The sequence below is a fragment of the Phasianus colchicus genome, unplaced genomic scaffold (assembly GCF_987193195.1).
Source record: "Phasianus colchicus unplaced genomic scaffold, bPhaCol1.hap1.1 HAP1_SCAFFOLD_53, whole genome shotgun sequence".
Lineage (NCBI taxonomy): Eukaryota > Metazoa > Chordata > Aves > Galliformes > Phasianidae > Phasianus > Phasianus colchicus.
Genome location: NW_028325230.1, coordinates 239,095 through 260,487, shown reverse-complemented (window position 1 = coordinate 260,487; position 21,393 = coordinate 239,095). Strand labels below are relative to the sequence as shown.

The window sequence follows — 21,393 nt, the reverse complement described above, 5'->3', positions numbered from 1 at the left end:
TTTTCTGGTATTTCATTGTATGGTGATGCCTCTTTAGCACACAATACTTCTTCTGCTCATGACGTTCCAAACATTTTTATGTTCAGACCAGTCCATGATCACCTCCAGGATTCCTGGATGGCTGTGGTTCCCCATCTGCGCTCATTGTGTAATCAGCGCAGTCAGCTTACTCCAAGTGGCATCAATATCATGATGGATGGAGGGAAGCTTTCCCTTGAACATCCAGTTCAACACTGGCAGTCAAGGTGCCAAAGGAGCTATGGTTCAGTACTGATTACTTCAGAAGCAGCCTGAACTCCCTCATACGCAGCTAAGATCTCCTTCTCAGTTGGAGTGTAGCACTTTTCGGACCCCCTGTACACTCGACTCCAGAATCCCAGGAGTCAGCTTCGGGTCTCTCCTGAGGCTCTTCGCTGCAGACTCCAAGTGGGCTGCCCAGGGAGGTGGTTGAGTCACCATCCCCAAACGTGTTTAAAAACCGTTTGGATGTGGTGCTCCGGGACATGATTTAGAGGAGGGTTGTTAGAGTTGGGGTACTTCAGGTTGTGGTTGGACTCAATGCTCTTGAAGGTCTTTTCCAACGTGAACGATTCTGTGATTCTACAGGGACACAGTGTGTTGGATTGCTGTTTGTTGCAGAACACCAGCACAGGGCAGGACTGGGGACTGGGAAGATCACAGAAGATCACAGAAAAACCAAGGTTAGAGAAGACCTACAAGATCATCCAGTCCAATCATCCACCTATCACCAATAGTTCTCACTAAACCATATCCCTCAACACAAAATCCGAATGTTCCTTGAACAACTCCAGGGTTGGTGACTCTACCACCTCCCTGGGCAGCCCATTCCACTGCCTGACCACTCTTTGAGAGAAGTAGTATTTCCTAACGTCCAGCCTAAATCTCCCCTGGTGCAGCTTGAAGCATTCCCTCTAGTTCTGTCACCAGTTACACGAGAGAAGAGGCCGAAGCCCAGCTCACTACAGCCTCCCTTCAGGTAGTTATAGAGAGCAATATGGTCTGCCCTGAGCCTCCTCTTCTCCACAATGAACACTCCCAGCTCCTTCAGCCCCCACCCATCAGGCCTGTGCTCCAGACCCCTCACCAGCTGTGTTGCCCTTCTTGGAACACGCTTTGGGGGCATCCTCCGGTGGGTTCAGATGGTCCTGTAGTCTTCTGGAAGGGTCTGGAAATGTTCCTGAAGTGTCTTGGGGTGTCTAGTGGATCCTGGACTCATCCAGAAGGGTCTAGAGATGTCCCAGAGGGTTTGTTGGGGTGACCAGAGGGTGCCCAGGGTTTCCTGGAGTGTTCCAGAGTTCTCGAATGGGGATTTTGAGGACAACCTCACATAGTGACACGTTCTTATGCTGCTTTGTCCCCATGGGATCGTCCCCAAAAATATCTGTTTCCATTAAAATAAATACTATGTCAATTTTGTTGTATTTTTTTCGCCACTTCCTTTCAGAAATGGATGGTTCTCGCTAAATCTCCGTGCAAAGCTCCACAGAAACAACTCCCCACAGGCCACCAGGTGACACCAGGACAACCGTCAGCAGTGTCGGCACCGGGACAACCACCTGTCCCCGAAGTTCTCACTGTCACTGTAACCGTGGAACCTGGGGCCATACCAACCCGTCTACCTCGAGAGCCCCATCAGCGTCCTACAGCTCCTGGAGCCTGGTGACGCTGTCACCCTGGCTGTCCATGACTGTCCCAAGCTGTCCCCCCTGCCTTGGTGGCACAACTGCAGCATGGTGACATCCTCATTGAAGAGGTGACGAGGAGGATTACAGGGAGGGAGCTGGGGACAGTGGGGGGACACATGGGGTGTGACATGGGGTTGGTGGTATCATCGTTGGTGGTACTATCATTGGGTGTCACCTTCACTGGATGCCATTGGGTGTCACTGAGTGTCACTGTCTTCAGGTGACACCATGACACAAGGTGACCTCGATGTGGAACAGCCATGACGCAGTGTCCCCATCCCTGGCTGTCACTGTTGTTATCGTCATCTGGTGTCACCATCACTTGTGTGTCACCATGTCTTGGATGACACTATTCCCTGTACACTGAGCACCACACAGAGGGTGGGACTCGACTGTCATCCGGCCCCGCAAGCCCTGCGTTGTCACCATGCTGTCACTGAGCCTCTTGCTGTCCTTTGTCACCCCTCCAGGTCTGCCTACAGTCGGCCTCTTGTGAGGTTCAGATATGCTATGTGGATCAGGCTTTGTTTTTAAAGTCCTCGGTGGCTGCTTGCTTTGTACTGCTGGCTGTTGTTTTGATAGGAGCAAGAGAAGTCTTGTGTGCTAAGAAGAACCTGGTGGTGGAGGGGAAAAAAATCCTCAGGGTTTGGATGCTTCCGTGTGTTACGAGTGATGGTGATACCGCTGCTCGATCAGTTTGAGTGCATGAAACAAGTCTGCAATCTTTTATTAATGGAGTAATGTGAAAGGAGTCCTATGGATTTGAGAGTTGACTTTAAGTCTGTGGGCATTTTCCAGGAGCTGGGGTAAGGGATGAGGCAAGGAAAGTTGTGGTAAGAGGATGAGGTGTAGGAATAAGAACAGCTTCCATTGATATCAACTCCCGCGGTTACTTTTTGACTTGGAATGCATGCTTTTTTTAATAAAGAACAAACTCATTGTGCAGCTTTTGAATGAATTCATTCACACCTGTTACTGTTTGGTGTTCTTCTCTACATGGAACTGCAATTGAAATGGAGACTCCTGGTCTGATTGCCAGCCCCCTCCCGCATGCTCAGATCAGCCAAGTTTGCAAGGCCTGGCTCTTGGTGCCCAGTTGTGCCCAAGGTCAGAGAGTTGGCTCTTCTCGGCTTTGAGATGTGTTTTCCAGTTGCATGTTGTGTTATTTCTGTTGCGTTGACCTCTTGAGCTACAGCCCCAACTGGGGATCCAAGTAAACTAACACAGCAGGAATGGTTGAGGTATATGTGAACTTGGATTGGAAATGCAATACCAAGGACTGCACAAATGTGGGACAGTTCTGTCAGTGTAAGGAAAGGCATCTGCTGGCTGAGTGCTTTGCTGGGTGGGCATCACCCTGCTGAAGAGTAGGCAGCTGTTGTCTTTGCAGAAGCCACATCCATGGGGATTGGAAAGCTTTTTCTGCCTTCCAGCTCTTGGCTGTTGATCTGAGAGCGGAGGTTCTTGCCTGGAAAGAACCACCAGCAGAAAGGATCCCATGCATGGCTTCTGAGCCCTTTCAGATAAACCAGCTGGATTAACGTGGCCTGTGACCTTGGTTTGGAGTTAAGCCAGCAGGCTTTGCCCAAAGCAGAATGACCTGTGGGCACAGCGTCCAGCAGGTAGAAGTGACCAACAGCTGGAGACAGCAGCAGCTTGAGCAGCGCTCTTGAGGGAAATCCTCACTGGGAACAAAGGCCCAGAAGAAGAGAGTAGCTTGTCCCTGTGTTCACATAGTAAGGTTTTCCTTTCTCACCTGACTGTTACCTCTCAGGTGGTGCCTACAGCTGTGTGATGTGCTCTGCAGGAATTGCTAATGTTTTGCATTTAACCTTGTCTTTCATCTTCTTTTAAAGCTTAGAGGCAACCTTAATTTCTACAGTCCTGAGCTTTGTGCCACAAGAGCTCTCCAGTTTCTACCTGTGATGTGAGACTGTATTGTGTCTACTTTATGTCAGGCTCTTCTTCTCTTTTCATTTTAAGCTAGGAAAATTCATTTCTGGGCCAGGAGAAGAAGAAATGCAACAATCTTCCCTGCACTGCTCAGTTTGCCTGAGTTGCCAAGTGCTCCTCATTTTTCTTGTATCCTTCAATTCCAAGTTCATATTTTCCCAAAAACAAAAGAATTCAAAAGTAACCACCTACAGTTAAGTAAGCGATTTCAGTATTTATTTCTGATTGTGGCAATTACTTCAGTTCAGAAGTCATACTTAATTTACGGTGCCTGTTTTAATTTTAACAAAGTTTGCAGTTGTAGCTGACTTCCCAAGGCTGCAGCACATGGTGGTGGCACAGCCTTGGGCTTCTGCATTTGTGCTAATCCTCTGTCTTGCAGGTCAGCTGGTGCTAGAAGTGGACGGCATCCCAGTGTGAATGAAGGTTTGTGTAGGAGCAGCTGCTGATGGGAGGAAGGAAGTGCAGGCTAATGGACTCTGAAGCATCTCCCAGTACGGTACCAGGGGAGGCAGTAGTGATGTTGGGGGGCAGTTGCAGAAGAACACGAGGAGCTCCTCAGCAGGAAGCTACAAACCCTGCAGAAAGCTGCAGGAGACTCAGAGCACGTGTGGATGCCCAGGAGGAAATGGAGGCCCAGTATTTGAGCAGCGCCTGGCCATGGAGTGCTTTCCAGTCCAAATGCTTAAAGCCACAGTCCAGTTAGAGAGGCTGACACACGTCCTGGGGCCTAAAGATGCTGCTAGAGAAGCCAGGACTGGCCCTGAGGCCTAAAAACAGAGCCAGAGAGACTGGCAGTGGCCACAGGACCTGAAGCCACAGCCAGAGTGGCCAGCAACAACTCTGGGGCATAAAGCCACAGCCCCAGCCAGAGAGGCTGGCACAAGTCCTGGGGTATAAAGCCACAGCCAGAGAGGTCTGCGCTGGCCCTGAAGTCTGAAGCTCCAGCCAGAGAGCCCAGCACCAGCCCTGGGCCATAATGCCACAGTTATAGCCACAGAGGCCAGCACCAGACCAGATGGGGCTTAAAGCCACATCTACAGCCGAACAGGCTGGCACCAGCTGTGGAGCCTAAAGCCAAATCCTGAAAGGTCGGCACCAGCCCCTGAGCCTGAAGCACAGCCAGAGAAGCCGGAACCAGGCCAAGGGCCTAAAGACAAAGCCACAGCTGGAGAGGCCTGCACTGGCCCCAGGTCCTAAAGCCACAACCACAGCCAGAGAGGCTGGCACCACTGCTGTGGCCTAAAGCCGAAGCTGGAGAAGCCGGCACTGTCCCCAGGACTTCAATCCACAGCCTGAAAGGCTGACACCGGCTCCAGGGCCTAAAGCCAGGCACAAGAGGCCAGCACCAGCTTCGGGTCTAAACCACAGCCACAAAGGCCTACGCCGGCCCCGGGGCCTGAAGGTGCAGCCACAGCCCGAGAGGCCGGAACCAGGCCAAGGGCCTAAAGCCACATCTGCAGCCCGAGAGGCCGGCACCAGCCCTGGGGCCCAAAGCCAGAGGCACAGGCCAGCTCCGGCCCCAGGGCACACAGATGTGCCTTCCTATTGGTTTCTACTGATTCCTATAGGACTCCATTGACCACTCTGAGGCCATACTGGTCCTTACTGGTTTTTACTTAGCCATACTGGACTTTTCTGGTCTATACTGGTGTGCACTCCTCCCAGTTCCTACTAGTTCCTCTGGGACTCTACTGACCACAACGAGGCCATATTGAGTTTTTATTGGGCTGCATAAGAGTCATGTTCACTTCTCTGTTGCTTTACTTCAATTAACCCCCATTCAGTTAACCCCATTCACCCCACTGGGTGACCCTGGTGTTGATTTCCTAAAATTTGGATCTAGGAGGTGACCACTCCCTTTGCTTATGATGAAAGCACAGAAGTGATGCAGGCACTCTCTGAGGTCACAATGGTTGCTGGGGTGGGAGCGTTTGTGCCACAGCTGGTGAGCAGAGCTGGTGCTCTCGTGAGCGTGCTGCACACGGAGACTGAGCTCTGTGCTTTTCTTGAGAGAGATCACCCTGTGAGAGCCCATTGGAAGCACCACTGCGGTGTGTGTGAGCTGGGCACAGCACAGACTGAGCAGGCTGACCAGGTGAGCTGGGTTTGGTGCTGGGTGGTTGCCAGTGATGTCTCAGCAGAAAAGCTGGGCTGGGGAGGAGTTCTCAGCTCCAGCGCTGCCCTTCTGAATGGCTGTTTCCAGAGGAAACATGTTCTTCTTGAGATTCCATCCCATGTTTCGGTGAGGATGACGAAATGTCATTCCTCCCCTGGAAAATTGCTGCCAGGCCCCCACCTTCATGTCAGACCTAAAAAAGGAAGCAGAGTGCAGACTTCATAGAGTGCAACTTGTGTCTCACTGCTCCATGGATTGCTTGGTGTGCCATACCCAGCAGGTGTTTCAGCAAACCGCGCTGAAGTCACGGCAGAGAGCCGGGTGCTCAGCTGGGCACATGGACGGTCAGCACACCTGTGGGGGAAAAGGGGACCTGGGGGCACTTGCTGACAGAAGCCATGGCAGTCAGACACAAGCTGCAGCTAGTGATGGGCAATTCTTGCAGACAGCTGAGATCCATGCATTGCCCTCCTCAAGAGACTACATTGCGTAGCAGAAGAAAGCTGGGAAAATGCTTCTTCCTCATGATTTTTCACTTGCTGATACTTTCTGTAAGGGTTCCTGTCCAAAAGGAGAACTCGGAGATCAAGGCAGTTGAAGAACGAGTGAAGCCAGCTCCTTCTAAGAGCGAAGGAGGTTCCTGTGGAGAGAACCCTCAGACCTTGCAAGTCTTCCTCTGACACTTCAGCCATCATGGCTCAGCAAGGAGATGACCGTGGTTCTAATTCCTGCTCTGTGAGAGGAAAGGTATGGCTGGGTTTCCTTTGCTTGATGTTTCTTTCTTTTTCCCATGTTTAAGGGAAGGGGTGGAGCAGGAGGAGCCCTACTGGTCCTTTGTCACCTCAAAAACCACTTGGATTTTGCGCTCCCTGCTGACAGTCTGGGCTAATGACGTGGACATGGCTTAGGCTGTATTTTCCCTTAGTGATAATTAATCTCTCAGCACTCTGATAATCTATCTCTGGCACAATCTGGAACCTCTCTGCAAACCTTGGCTGCCCGTTCCCACTGACGTTTCTTCCTTTCTCTCCCCAGAAGCAGCGCAGCGCGCTTCCCCGTGTTTGGGAGCAGCAGCCAGCAGGCTGCCGGAGATCCAACCGCATCTTGCAGCGCGCAGAGGGACGCGATGGGAACAGAGCGTCCTTACTGCCACGCAAAAGTGAGTTTCTTGAGGCCTCTGTTATGAAGGATGGAGGAATGAATTTTGAGTATTACTTCTGAGTGGGTGCAGTGCTGCAGGGGATGTCAAATAAGCCACTGTGGAAGTGTTGGAGAGACCGACAGCGGCAGTTGGTGGCAGCAGTGAGGCAGAAGTCTGCATATAAATGCTTAGAGTCGAGTGAATTCCTTTTAGAGCCACAAAATGTGTCTCAACTTTTGCACCTGATAGTGTTTTGTTTGGTGATGCACCTCTGCTCTGTCAAATGGAGCTGTCAGGGAGGCTGGGGTTCTTCTGCTGTCATCTGAGCAAGAATGAGACTTTTGGTTTTTTGTTGTTTTGGGGATGGATTTGGTCTGACAGGACAATACTTCTACAGGCTACTGGTTTCTGTTAAATCAGCAAATTGTATTTTGTTGTAGGGACGGAGCCTGCGCGTCTGTGGAATGGTGCTGGGCAAGGGGGGAAGCGGAAAGCCTCCGCAGGTAAGCAGCTCTTGTGAGCTGTGGTGTGGGTACCTGCCTCTAAATAGGGCTGCATGCAGGGCTGTGTGTGATGGAGAGGAAAGGACACTGCAGATCTGTGTTGACTGCAGAAATGGCACAGTGTTGAATCAGCAGAAAGGCAAATGGAAGAAACTATGCTTGAAGACCAGAAATTTGTGTCTGACTGTGCTAAAGTCTTCCTCCAAAGAGATGTTCTTCATGTCTTTCTTGTTTCCTTTCTGTCAGAAGCTGATGCCAGTGGCCTTCCTCTGAAGCGCAGCCTTGCAGAAAGGCAGGGGGAAGCTACAGACCATGACATGGCACCCAAGAGAGGTACAGACGCACAACAGGCATCTGGGTTTGGTGCACTGTCTTTCTAACTAGGCTTTCTGTCTGTTCTTCCTGGGACTGTTCTCACTGCGTGTTGCTTGGGGTCTTAATCCCCGGGACTTATAGTTACCTTTCCTGTGCTGATTTGAAATACAAACCCACAGTTCATCCACGATCCTAAGATCCGTGACTGTGAACACTGCAGATGAGATGTGCTAGCATTGTGACCCATTTTGCAGACCGAAAGTAGTATTGGACTCTTGTTATATCTTCTTGCTTCTTCTTTCTTGCCAGAGATAGGTGCTGAGCCCAATGGAAAGATCTACACGAAAGCGGTGCAGGAAGTCCTTTCTGAGAGAGCTCATCTCCAGGCTGGAGGGCTTCCTACAACAGCAGGTCCCAGCTCAGGGAGAAGACCTTCCCCTGCAGCGTGCCCCCGCTCTGTCTCCAAGTCCCTGGCTGGATGTAAACGCAAGGGCTTGGAAGAAGAGCAGCAAACAGCAGCGCAGTTGCCTGCTACCAAAAGAGCGAGGGGTCAGAGCGGAGACAGCGTGCCGGCTCCAGCAGCACAGCCTGGGCCTGCTGCAGCACGGAGCTCCAAGCTAAGAGGTAAGAAGGTGCTGTGGTACCCACCCTGTAGGGTAGGTGCTGCCCTTATCAAGCACACTGAAGTTGCATAGGGTTTGCTTTGCTTTTTCCTTCTCTGCAGAGGGGAAAAGAGTTGAAGCCTACAAAGTCCAAAGGCAGTGAGGTGCCACAGTATGTAACCCCGACTCCATTAACTCCATGGTAGTCTTCTGCACCTTTCCACTGGAAATGTCATTCACTGAGAGGCTTCCAATTTCCTTTGTCTTTTTTCTGCCATCTGTTTTTATGGTACCCATGTTTCTGCAGTTTTGCTGCTGACAGAACGAATTCAGTTTTATTCTTGCTTTATAGCAAGAAGACAACGAAAAGAGAGAAGAGTGGAATTGAAGAAGGCTTCTCTGAGAGCTGCCGCTGCACGTGCAGAGGTGAGTCCTTGGTGAGCACAGACACGGCTCTTGTTGTTCTCAGTGCCTCTGCCTGTCAGACATGAAAGATATTGCAGAATCCCAAGGCAAGCAATGTAATAGAAAAACACCCAGCTGTATGTTTAAGGAAATCACACTGTCAGTGACAGCTGCCTAGGGGAGCTTGGATGCCTTCCTCTGGCTTGAGAAGGACACTGTTGGTAACGGCTGGAGGGTTTTTCTGTGATAAAGAGCCTTGCCATGTCGGGCACTGCGACCTTTGGGACCTCGTTCCCCCAGCAGAGCATGAATCTTACCATAGGCAGCGTGTTATGGGAAGGAATGTCAGTGACCTGAATGGCAGGAACGTGCTGTGCTGCATGGGGCCGTTCTGGAAGGTTTACTGATCAGACTTTCTTAATGAGATCGCCCTAGATTGTTTCTGTCCTATCTCTATACTTGCCTTATTTCTTTCCAGTCATCCGCAATGAACACCCTTGTGGAGATGATGCAGAAGCTGCAGCTGAAGGACTGAGAGGAAGAGCATCAGAAGGCAGCGGCTGCAGCACGCAGAGTTACAGGGCAGCGTTCTGAGTGCCACCCAACTTGGCACTCCATGTTTGGTTGTAGTCAATAAAAAATAGTCACAATTAGAGATTGACAAAGAGCGCACGGCCTGATTTGTCCAGTGGCATTCCATGAGCTGCTGCACTACTGCTGGTCCAGAGTAGAAACTATGCAGCTTCGGACCACCAAGCTGCCATCCTGGCATTGTTCTTCTTGGAGGCAGTGGAACTTGGAGGTTCTCCTGCTGTTGCTGACACCTGACGTTGCCTAGGGAGGACTTGGCCACTGCACTCTGCTCCACCCCCTGTGCCACACACACACGAGTGCAGCCCACCACCCTTCCACCTGCCATGCAAACGCACCATCCCATCTTGCACACTTCAGCCACATGGCTTTCCTCCTCCTCCCCCCACCAGATCCCATTCCTGCTTCCCCTTCCCCACCCCGCCCCCCCATTGCTTTGGCCCCAGTAGCGTGCCAGCCCTCGCAGCCCTCCAGTTCGCATGAGGCTTTGCTTCCTTCGTGCACAACCCCTCCATTGCTGTGCCCCTTGTTGCAGCCTTCTTTTGCAGCACCATTTAGCGATTTCACAGAATCACAGAATTGCCAGGGTTGGAAGGGACCTCAAGGATCATGAATCTCCAACCCCCCTGCCACACGCAGGGCCACCAACCATTCCACCTAATGCTAGACCAGACTGCCCAGGGCCCCATCCAATCTGGCTTTGAACACCTCCAGGGACGGGGCATCCACAACCTCTCTGGGCAGCCTGTTCCAGTACCTCACCACTCTCTCCGTAAAGAATTTCCCCCTGACGTCCAACCTAAATCTCCCTTCCCTCAGCTTAAAACCATTTCCCCTTGTCCTGCTGTCACTCACCCTTTCAAAGAGTTGATTCCCCTCCTCTTTGTAGGCTCCCTTTAGGTACTGAAAGGCTGCAATGAGGTCACCCCGCAGCCTTCTTTTCTCCAGGCTGAACAAGCCCAGCTCTTTCAGCCTGTCCTCGTAGGGGAGGTGCTCCAGTCCCCTGATCATCTTCGTGGCCCTCCTCTGGACCCTCTCCAACAGCTCCCTGTCTTTCTTGTACTGGGGGCTCCAGACCTGGACGCAGTATTCCAGATGGGGCCTCACAAGAGCAGAGTAGAGGGGAGCAATCACCTCTCTGTCCCTGCTGGCCACCCCTCTTCTGATGGAGCCCAAGATCCCATTTGCCTTCCGAGCCGCAAGGGCACACTGCTGGCTCATGTTAAGTTTGTCATCTATCAAGACCCCCAGGTCCTTCTCCACGGGGCTGCTCTCAAGGACCTCTCCTTCCAGTCTGTAGGGATGCTTGGGATTCCTCCGGCCCAAGTGCAAAACTCTGCACTTTGCCGAGTTGAACCTCATCAGGTTCACCCGGGCCCACCTTTCTAGCCTCTCGAGGTCCCTCTGAATGGCATCCCGTCCTTCAACCGTGTCAACCACACCACTCAGCTTGGTGTCGTCAGCAAACTTGCTGAGGGTGCACTCGATTCCGTCATCGATGTCATTGATAAAGATGTTAAAGAGCACCGGTCCCAAGACAGATACCTGGGGGACGCCGCTCGTTACTGGCCTCCACCTGGACATGGAGCCATTGATGACCACCCTCTGTCTGCGGCCTTTCAACCAGTTTCTTATCCATCGAGTGGTCCACCCATCAAATCCACATCCCTCCAGTTTGGAGAGAAGGATGTGGTGGGGGACCATGTCAAAGGCCTTGCTCAAGTCCAGGTAAATGACATTGGTCGCCTTTCCCTTGTCCACCGATGCCGTCACTCCATCATAAAAGGCCACCAGGTTGGTCAAGCATGACCTTCCTCTGGTGAAGCCGTGCTGGCTGTCACGGATCACACGCCCTTTCCTCATGTGATCAAGCATGTCATCCAGGATGATCTGTTCCATCATCTTCCCAGGCACAGAGGTGAGACTCACCGGCCTGTAGTTCCCGGGGTCCTCCTTGCTCCCTTTCTTGTAAATGGGAGTGACGTGACCCTTCCTCCAGTCATCCGGGACCTCACCTGACAGCCACGACTTCTCAAATATGATGGAGAGCGGCTCGGCAACCACCTCAGCCAGCTCCTTCAGAACCCTGGGATGCACGCCATCCGGCCCCATAGACTTGTACACATTCAGTCTCATGAGGCGGTCTCGGACCTGCTCTGTCCTCACAGCGGGGGGGGATTTACCACAATCTTCTCTTTTATCTGTTCAAAAGCCTGCTGCTGCTCAGGACCCCATGCAAAATTATTCTTCTTCGGAGTCACCTGCTACAGGGGGCTTACAGTGAGGCTACAGTCTGGAACATGCATTCTCCAAAAAACCACTACACCCAGAAAAGACTGTGTCTCTTTCTTAGACATGGACAGAAACATGGAGATTTTGTTGATCACATCTGTCGGGATGTGACAATATCCATCTAGGAATGGAATTTCCTGGGCAGGTCCTGAAAGGTGAGAAGGGCCCCATAAGTGAACATAAAAATGTAAGAAAGCTTCACAGTGACTGAGAACAAGGGGGGATGAAGGGACAATAGTTAGAGATAGTTTATAGAAGTAAGAATGTAGAGCTTGTTAGAAAAATAAGGGATGGCAGACACTGGGTCTGGGATAGTGAGGGGGATGAAGCCACACCAATAAGGTTTGAGTACAACACAGAGACATTTGTCAGGGAGGTGATGAGATGTCCACAGAGCTAGAAGAAACCACTTTGGAGGGATTCCCCCCGAAAGGTCAGAAGTTTACAGCAAGAAAGGTCAGAAGCCTTCATGAGGAAGACAACAAATCTTCATCCCACAACCCACCGCATGCGCACAACAGGGGTGGGTCTGCATGCTAATGAACTCTTGAGGGTGTAACGAGTACGCATGCAAATTCCGGGAAAACAATTGATTATGTATTAGTTTGACCTATATCTGTAGCACAATTTTTCCAGATGGTGTGCAAGTTATGTGGATCTATCCCCCTTGCACCCAGTGTACACACACCGCTGAATAAACCAGACCTGCTTTGTAATCTTACTTGGGTTACAGAGTTTGATTCCAAACATCACAGTGACCAGTGTCATATTCTTCTCAGTCCTGCTGGTAAGGAGGAGTGGCTTGGGCACTGGACAGGTCCTGCATGTCAGCTATTGTTTGTGCAGCGGTTATCAGCAACAGGGCTTTATTTTATGGGAACAGGAGACTCAGTACACAGGGAGAACAAACACCCTGCATCAGTGCAGGAGGGGGATTGATTGACTGTGATCTTCCCTGCAGCTTTGTCAGAAGGAACTTGGGCTCCTTGTGGACAACGAGCTCACCATGAGCTAGCAATGTGCTGTTTCTGCAAAGGAGGTTGAAAGCTGCTGGGCAGCAGTAGGGCTAACATAGCCAGCAGATCAAGGCAGGGGATTGTTCCTCTCTGTTCAGCACTGCTAACATCACTCACTCACCAGTACACACGGAGCACTGGCTTAATGAAACAGGACCAACAAAGAGCTTCAAAAAGTGGACTGGGTTCACCTTCCTAACAGGTGAGGCTATGAGAGCAGGGCATGTCCAGCCTGGAGATGAGAAGCTCCAAGGAGACGTACCTTGACAGTGTATATAAACATCTGAGGGGAGGCCAGAAGAAGTGGGAGCCAGGCTCTTCTCAGTGATGCCTAGCAAAAGGACAAGGGGCAAATGGATCCAGATGAAACACATAACATTTCGTCCAAGTCCAGGGAAGAATTTATTTACTGGAGGCTGCTGATCACTGGAACTGGCTGCCCAGAGAATTTCTTTCCCTGCAATGAAAATCAAAATCAAAAGATGTAACCAAAAGATGTGTAGACACACTCCTGGATATTCAAGTCAAATCTACAGCCCTATGTCCAGATGGAGGCCTGTGACGAATGTTGTCCTTTGGACAGGTGATCTGTAACATCTTTATGAATGGCATAGACAATGGGATCAAGTGTTCCCTTAGCAAGTTTGGTGATCACACCAAGCTGAAGGGTGCAATTGACACAGCAGAAGGAAGGGACACCATTCAGAGAGACCTGGTTGGATTTGAGAAGGTGGCCCACATGAACCTAATAAGATTCAACAACGTCAAGCACAATGCACTGCACATGGGTCAGGGCAATCTCAGATATTTGTACAGAGTGGGAGAAGATCTCGTAGAGAGCAGCCCTGCAGAGAAGGACTTGGGAATCCTGATGAGTGAAAAGCTGGACGTGAGTCAGCAATGTGCTCTCGCAGCCCAGAAGGTCAACTGTGTTCCAGGCTGCATCAGATAGGAGTGCCCAGCAGTGGAGGGAAGGAATTGTCCCCCTCTACTCTGCCCTTGTAATGCCCCAGCTGGAGTAGTGCATCCAGCTCTGAGGTTGCCAGCACAAGAAGGATGTGAAACTGTTGGAGTGGGTCCAGAGCAGCACCACCAGAGTGCTGGAGCACCTCTCATGTGAAGATAGGTTGAGGTCAGTCTGGAGAGAGTTCTAGAGAAGCCTCACTGCAGCATTTAAATAATTAAAGAGAGCTTATAAACAGGAGAGAGACCAACTTTTTGCTTAGGAAGAACGTGATACAAAATGGGGCAACATTTTAAACCAAGAGACAAGACATTTGGATTATACAATAGCAGGAACGTAGTTACTCAGGGAGTGGGAAGGCACTGGTACAGAGAAAGAGGGCAATCTGGAGGTCCTCAAGGCCCGGCTGGATTCAGCCCTGGGCAACCTGATCTAGTGGGAGGCAACCCTTCTCTTGACGGGTAGTTAGGAAGGAATTGTTAAGGCCCCTTTCAACCCAAGACATTCTATGGTTTTATAATACCAGAATAAATGCCACCAAGAAAGGAGCTCTTGGTTCAGCACTCAATCACTTCCAGATCACCTGGGCCTCTCAGCCTGTGTCCTTCAGTCTGTGGAGAACGCCAGCAAATAAAAAAGAAAAGAGCAACTCTGCAACCACAGGACTGCCACTGTGAGATGCAACAGGACTGTTGTGAAATGACATGAGACCCGAGGGCTACCAGGAGTGTAGAGGTACAGCATGGGTACAGGAGTGTAGGAAAGCATGGGAGTGGAAAGACCAGCACTCAAAAGACCACCTCCTGCCCCTGCCCATCGCCATGGCCCCAGCAAAGAAGCAGCCCCAGCTCAGTGGGCACAGATAGCGGGAGACAACCAGGCAGTGAGGAGCATCACCCAGGGACACCAGGGCTGCTGTTCCATTTGGCAGCTGGGCTTCTGGTCCCTGAAATCCTCCTGCATAACAACTTTGTTCCACCAGGTCCAGAGCAGAAGGAGAGAAATGGCTGCTGGAAGAAATGAACTTCTTCTGGCTCAGTTATAGTGTTTATCTACAGAGGAACCCTACCTCTGTAGGTACATGAGATGACTGGGTCAAAATAAACAACTAACAAGTGGGAGGCTTAAATTCAAAATCCAAGTTTTAAGAAATAGCAACAAAGAAAAATAACAAAATATTGTTATAATAGTTTCTGAGCTACTGTGGGATTCTTCTAAGAGTCCGCAAAGCGTCCTTGAACTCCTGGTTCCTCATGCTGTAGATGAAGGGATTCACAGTGGGAGGTAACACTGAGTACAGAAATGAAACCATCAGGTCAAGGGATTGGGAGGAAATAGAAGAGGGCTTTAGGTAGGCAAAAATCACAGTGCTGACAAACAAGGTGACAACAGCCAGGTGAGGGAGGCACAGGGAGAAGGCTTTGTGCCGTCCCTGCTCAGAGGGCATCCTCAGCACAACTCTGAAGATCTGTGCATATGACACAACAATAAAAACAAAACATTCAAGGTCTACAGAAAAAATAAAAGCAAGAATCCCAGTTTCCCTGAGGATGTCTGATTCTGAGCAGGAGAGCTTGAGAATCTGGGGGATTTCACAGAAGAACTGATTGATGGCACTGCCTTGGCAAAGAGGCAGGGAAAATGTATTGGCAGTGTGCAGCAGGGAATAGAGAACCCCAGTGACCCAGGTAGCTGCTGTCAAGGTGGCACAAGCTCTGCTGTCCATCAAGGTCCCGTAGTGCAGGGGCTTGCAGATGGCAACGTAGCGGTCATAGGACATGATGGTGAGAATGCAGTATTCTGCCGATATCAGAAAGACAAACATAAAGGTCTGTGTAGCACATCCAGCATAGGAGATGTGTCTGGTGTCCCAGAGGGCATTGGCCATGGCTTTGGGGAGAGTGGTGGAGATGCAGCCCAGGTCGAGGAGGGCGAGGTTGAGGAGGAAGAAGTACATGGGGGTGTGCAGGTGGTGGTGGCAGGCTACGGCTGTGCTGATGAGGCCGTTGCCCAGGAGGGCAGCCAGGTAGATGCCCAGCAAGAGTCAGAAGTGCAGGAGCTGCAGCTGCTGCGTGTCTGCCAACGCCAGCAGGAGGAACTCACTGATGGAGCTGCTGTTCGGCATCTGCTGCCTCTTGGGATGTAGTTCTGTGCAAGGATAAGACATGAGGATTGTGGAAAAAGTCTTCAGAAGAGTCACTCTTTTCTAAATCTCTCGGGACCTGGAGGTTTCCACCAGAGTCTTCTAGATTTGAAGGGGATGTTTTCTGCACCTGGATCCCTGCTTTGAATTATTCAGTTTCTCTCCAGTGGCTCTGTTTATCACGAGTCATGAAATTGGCACATTGTCCATCAGTCTGCGTAAGAAAATGAGATGGGATTCTTCTTATCCTACTTTTCTATCCTTCAGAGATGGGTCCATAGAGTTAGAATCACAGAGCTCATGCTGATATGCTGGGAAAGGGAGAGAGAGATGCTCATGAGATCAGCACTGAACGAAACCTCTTCACATTTTGCGATTTTGATACGGGAAAAACCTGACTTCAAATCAATTTGCAGAATGCAGATTCTTCAAATTCTATATGAGTAATAGGATGAAAAACCTTTGTTGTGTGCAGTCTCCAAATGATTAAACTTCACACCTGTTTTTGGATTAGGATTCCCCACAAAATAAATTGTGAAATTGTTAAATCAGTTTGCTTTCCAGGTGTAAGCATAAGTCAGTGCACAGATGTAAAACCCCCTCACTGTCACTAAGAGAAGAGTCAAGCTGCTCTGTCCATCAGGCTTGTTCCTACCTGCCCCGTGCTGCCCCTTGCTCAGCTGGAGGATGGCTGCACACACAGGTTGCTCTGGAGAAGAGCCCGGGCTGTGCAGAGGGCCAGTGCCAAACTGCTGTCTCTCAGCTCAGCTCTGTGGGGGAGGAGGAAAGGGAGATGGTGAGGCTTCTGATTCACATCATAGGAGCAAAGGCTCTCAGACTGGAGGATGGGAACACAGGAGCTGTGCCCATCTTGGGGCTTGCGGCAGCTTTCCAGGGCACCGCCACAGTGGTAGCCTCGAGCTGATGTCTCCTGCGGAGAACAAGCTCATTCCTTAATCAGAAAAAATCTCACTGCACCAATCGTCAGAAGTGTTAAGGGGAGGGGCAACATGGTCTTAAGACAACTCCCCTAGGACAGGATCTGTAGCAGAACTGGAGCTTAACATCCCCCATCAGCAGTGCGGTTACAGGGGGCACTCCAGGAAGCCTGCTCCTTACCCAGCTGCACACACACCTCCCAAGCAGCACAGTCCAAAACCGCATTGCAGAGCCTTACTTCAAAAGTTCCCTATCTGTCCGTGCCCATATTTACATTCTGAAGCTGTTCCTTACAGGAGCTGCTTCAAATATCTCCTTCTTGATGCAAGAGCCTCAGTGATTAATTCAAACACATTTGTGCTTTCATTTAGGTGAAAAATAAAACTCATACTCCGCAAGGTCCTTATGTGAAAGATGGATACATGGAAAGTCTCCACAGAAGTGTCAAGAGCCCCTACCTCAGGCAGCAGCTGTGGCAGCAGAAGGCTCCTGCCCTGCCCTGCCCTGCCGGGGGCTCCTTCCCCCCCACGTCTCCCCACAGCGCCCTGGGCAGCTCCCCGGGCAGGCTGAGTGCTGAGTGCTGAGTGTGGAGTGCTGAGCCTGGCAGGCGGCAGAGTCCCTGCCCCGGCACACAGCCCCTGGGGCACAGCAGGGACCTGCTCTGCAGGACAGCCCTGGGCACCCGGCTGCAGCCCCGGCTGCACAGCCTGCAGCCGTCCTGGGACACGCAGCCCTCAGGGCTGTGCTCTGATGCTGCAGCACCGAAGCCCTCAGCTGGGCAGGTCCTGCTCTGCAATAAAGAAGCATGGAGTGCCTCCTGACTGATATGCTGGTCTAACAGGACCAGGAGAGATTGCATGGTCTTGTGTACTTTGCCCTGCCAATGTAGACTTACTGTGTTAAGGTCTGCGAGCATTGATCCTTCCGTGAACTCAGCCTTCTCCCTTCTACACAGCGTGTTGCATTTCTCTCCCTTCTGTCTCCTCATTGTCACCTACAGGTCATGTCTTCAAAGTCCTGCACTGTGCAGAGAAGCTGCTCCTGTACCAGCAGCTGTATGAGCTCCCTGTGTCCCAGAAGCCCAGCCCAGCTCAGCAGCAGAGGCATAAGGGATCCCTTTCTCCATCCCTGTGGGCTCCCTGCAGATGTCCCTAGGGCTCCACAGGATGATATGTGGAAAAATACTGAAGGAGTCCTTGATGTTCCTTTCCTCTGTGTGGGAGAACACTTTCCTTCCCAGCAGTGTCACTGCTCCTGTCAGAGACAGAGTTAAGTGGAAAAGCCACCTTCCCTTGTCCCAACACAGACAGGACACCTGGGCAGTGACAGGCAGGGATCACAGGTGCCCAAGCAGAAGAAAATTACTCAGATGAGTTGACTGAGGTACCTCGTTCTGAATCTGGAGATATTCTTTTGGTGGGAAATCTCTATAAGTTAAGTGAAAGATACCTATGTGGAGTCAATTGAACCTCTTCTCTACTCATTTTGTGCAAAACAGCACCCAGAAATACAGAGCTGAGAAAATGGATTCATGTGCCATAAGGAGAACTACGTCTCTCTCTCTCTTCAGCCCAAGCTGTATTCCCCAGCTGCCCTGGGGGTAAAATGGTCTCTGTCTCATGTACATCCTTCATTGCCTAGCCATATTCAGGGTGGCTGAGTATAACACACATGCCTAAATACTGTTCCATATTGCCCCTCTGACTAAAAGCCAAATATGGCCTGCACTCTACTGCCAGACGGGTGGAGAAAAATGCACTGCCATTGTCATTGTGACATATCACTTGGCTGCCTTTGACTCCAGTTCATACTGGAATTCTAGCATGCCTGGCACAGCAGTGCTTAGCAAGGGCGTGACTTCATTCCGGCCATGATAGTCCTCTCATCCTCTATTCCCCACTAGACTATTGGGCCAAATAGGACATTAGTGAGTCTAGACGACCAAATGGGTGAGTGAATCTTGCTGATTACTCCTTGATTCTGCAGGTGGTGAATCAGATGATGAATGAGAAACAGGGAGTCCCTGCTGATGCAATATTGATGTCAACATGCCATTTCAGCAGCGATCGGCACCTGCTGTTTTTCTGCTCTTAGCAATCCTGCAACAGAAGGGTCCTCTGAGAGACCAGCTGAGCTATACAGCTGTTTAATGCCCTCCATCTCCAAGGCAGCTGTACTGAAAGCCCACCAATACTCTTTTTGGGTCCTTGAAGTGCTATCTCCCAAAGCAATCTGGAGCAGGGATGCACAGAGCCTCTGGGCCAGTCACAATGGTAATCATAAACATTCTTTTGCCACTCATTTAGTTAGGCTCACTTTGGCCTCTAGCAGAGTTAACTCTTGTGTTCCCCTGTCACTCCTGAAATACAAATCGGTTTTGTTCCTTTATAACTTGATGGCATTAGAGTACACTGTGCACCAGTGTCAGCTGGAGCCTCCTATTTCCGTGGCCCTGATGTGCCAGGCCATTGAATCCATGCAGTCCAATAAACCCAATTGCCCCTTTCCTCTACCTAGCCGCAGGCAGGGCTCCTCGAGTTCTGATTTATGTATTCATAACTCATCTTTTGTGTGTAGAAACCAGAAGGCGCACTGACAACCTCAGAGATAAGATCAGTCCATCAGGCTCACTGGAAAGTGGAGCTGCCATTTTCCTGGAAGGAGCCTTTCTTGTGATTGTTTTCCTTTGCACTTCACATACCCATGCCTGTAGGGCTGAGGTGGGTTTTGCCATCCCACATCCTCATACCCTCTCCATGGTCACGCAGGTAAAACCACAGGATGGTACATAGCTGTTACCTTGAAGCGTGGGGCGAGTGACACTCTGCACAGTTCCAACGCCATTTGTGCTATCCTTTTTTTTTTTTTTTTTGTCAATCATGAAATCCCAAGCTGTGAGGTGTGGTTGACACGACCATGGATGGGAAGCTGGACGTGAGCCAGCAATGTGCCCTCACAGCCCAGAAAGCCAGCCGTACTCTGGGTTGCTTCAGAAGAAGCGTGGCCAGCAGGGTAAGATAGGTGATCCTGCACCTCTACTGTGTGCTGCTGAGAATTTACCTGGAGTACTGCATCCAGATGTGGAGTCCTCAGTACAGGGGAGACATGGAGCTGTTGCAGCACATACAAAGAAGGGCCACAAAACTGATCCACAGAATGGAACACCTCTCTTACGAGGACAGGCAGAGAGGTGAGGCTGTGCAGCCTGTAGAAGAGAAGGCTGCAAGGCAACCTGAGAGCAGCCTGTCAGTATCTAAAGGGGAGCTACAGGAAAGAAGGGGACAGAATCCTTAGTAGCTTCTGTGGCAAGGGCAAAGGGAAATGGCTTCAAACTCAAAGAGGGTAGATTTAGGTTAGATATAAGGAAGAAGTATTTTACAGTGAGGGTGGTGAGGCACAGGCAGACATGGACCACTGATGTGGTTGATGCCCTGCCCCTGGAGATTTTCCAAGTGAGGCTGGATCAGGCCCTGGGCAGCCTGATGGAGCTGTGGTGACCTTGTGCACTGCAGGGGAGTTGGGCTAGATGACCTTCAGAGGTCCCTTCCAACTCTAAGGACTCTATGATTCTACGATTCTAAGACTGGGCCATGTAGGAAGGGGTTTGTTGGGTATGCCACACTCCCTGCTATTCTCAGGCTAAGGGCATCGCTGAACACACCAACTAGTTGGTTAAGTTTCTTTCAGAAATACTTGAATCTGGGTGGTGTTTGCAATTGTATAATGCTGCCAACCAATTAACTAATAGATAAAGTAGGGGTGGCTGCCTCAACATGAAAGCCATTTGTCTATCTGTGAATACAACCATCCTAGAAGTTCATACCAAGCCAGGAAAAGATCCTATGGGATTTTGCAACAACCTGTACTGCTGAAAATGCCTCAGATTGGAGCAATATCAGTGGTACTATCTATACCCAAAAATCGCTAAGTGTGAGAAGCAAGAAAGTGTTTGGTAAAGTTATCCTGAATAAGCACCTGATAGATGTCACCTTTTTAATGCTTGCAATCAAATGTGACTGAGTGCATTTTCTTTCCTTTTGTGTCTACAGGAGACTTGAATGACCCACATGTGGACAGACGGACCTAGATTTCAGGATGACCCAGCAGGTTGAATAATGATATTAATAATCATAATAATGATACTATGTTTTACCATGGTGCAAATACAATCCTCTTTCATTTGTGTCCAGAAGGGCCCAGAATGGCCATGGGCCTGTGAGAGGCAGATTGGTTTTTTTTGCGGTGGAAGTTTCAGTATTTTCTGTATATAGCATAGGATAAGAAACCTTTTACAAAGAAAACTCCTGAACAGAGTCAAGTTGAGACTGGGGCGTTTCAACCTAGGAAGAATTGGTACACTCACTAAGGTAAAGAAGAGACAGAACAAGTGAAAATATTGTCCTTCTATCACAATAAAAAGTCCAGAATATTCCCATAGACAATGGATTGATAGCAGACATTGTGTGGAAGTGTAAACGTAGCTATGGAAGTGTAATGTAGCTATGGAAGTGTAATGTAGCCATAGTGTTAGAAGATTGTGAGCCTGAGATGTTCAACCAATGAGTGCCAGGAGAGGCTTTACTTGTGTCAGACCCAGGGTACATAACGGGATGGATTTTGCTGACTAGTTGTACAATTTCTCCCTGGTCAATAGGAGCTGTGCGCCCATTATTGCAATAATGAACAAACTGCTCTTCACAGAGA

The 21,393-nt window shown here is 50.2% G+C and overlaps 1 protein-coding gene across 6 annotated transcripts; it reads left to right on the top strand.

The window, feature by feature from the left end:
* The first annotated feature begins 451 nt into the window (after nucleotides 1-451).
* LOC149911890 (zinc finger CCCH domain-containing protein 11A-like) lies at nucleotides 452-9,774 on the top strand. 6 transcript variants are annotated; one of them, XM_090133120.1, is made up of 10 exons: nucleotides 452-997; nucleotides 1,466-1,774; nucleotides 4,042-5,757; nucleotides 6,335-6,525; nucleotides 6,814-6,937; nucleotides 7,360-7,422; nucleotides 7,669-7,755; nucleotides 8,047-8,361; nucleotides 8,692-8,765; nucleotides 9,223-9,771. In XM_090133120.1, exons 4-10 carry the CDS (start codon nucleotides 6,472-6,474, stop codon nucleotides 9,277-9,279), a joined length of 774 nt encoding a protein of 257 aa, XP_089989246.1. In that variant the 5' UTR covers nucleotides 452-997; nucleotides 1,466-1,774; nucleotides 4,042-5,757; nucleotides 6,335-6,471; the 3' UTR covers nucleotides 9,280-9,771. The 6 variants fall into 6 exon arrangements, 5 of the variants coding, with proteins under 5 accessions (XP_089989246.1, XP_089989249.1, XP_089989247.1 ...); XR_016462736.1 differs by lacking the exons at nucleotides 452-997; nucleotides 1,466-1,774 and adding an exon at nucleotides 8,462-8,511 and having other exon boundaries at nucleotides 1,784-5,757; nucleotides 9,223-9,262; XM_090133123.1 differs by lacking the exons at nucleotides 452-997; nucleotides 1,466-1,774 and having other exon boundaries at nucleotides 1,784-5,757; nucleotides 8,692-8,776; nucleotides 9,223-9,774.
* The last annotated feature ends 11,619 nt before the right edge of the window (nucleotides 9,775-21,393 follow it).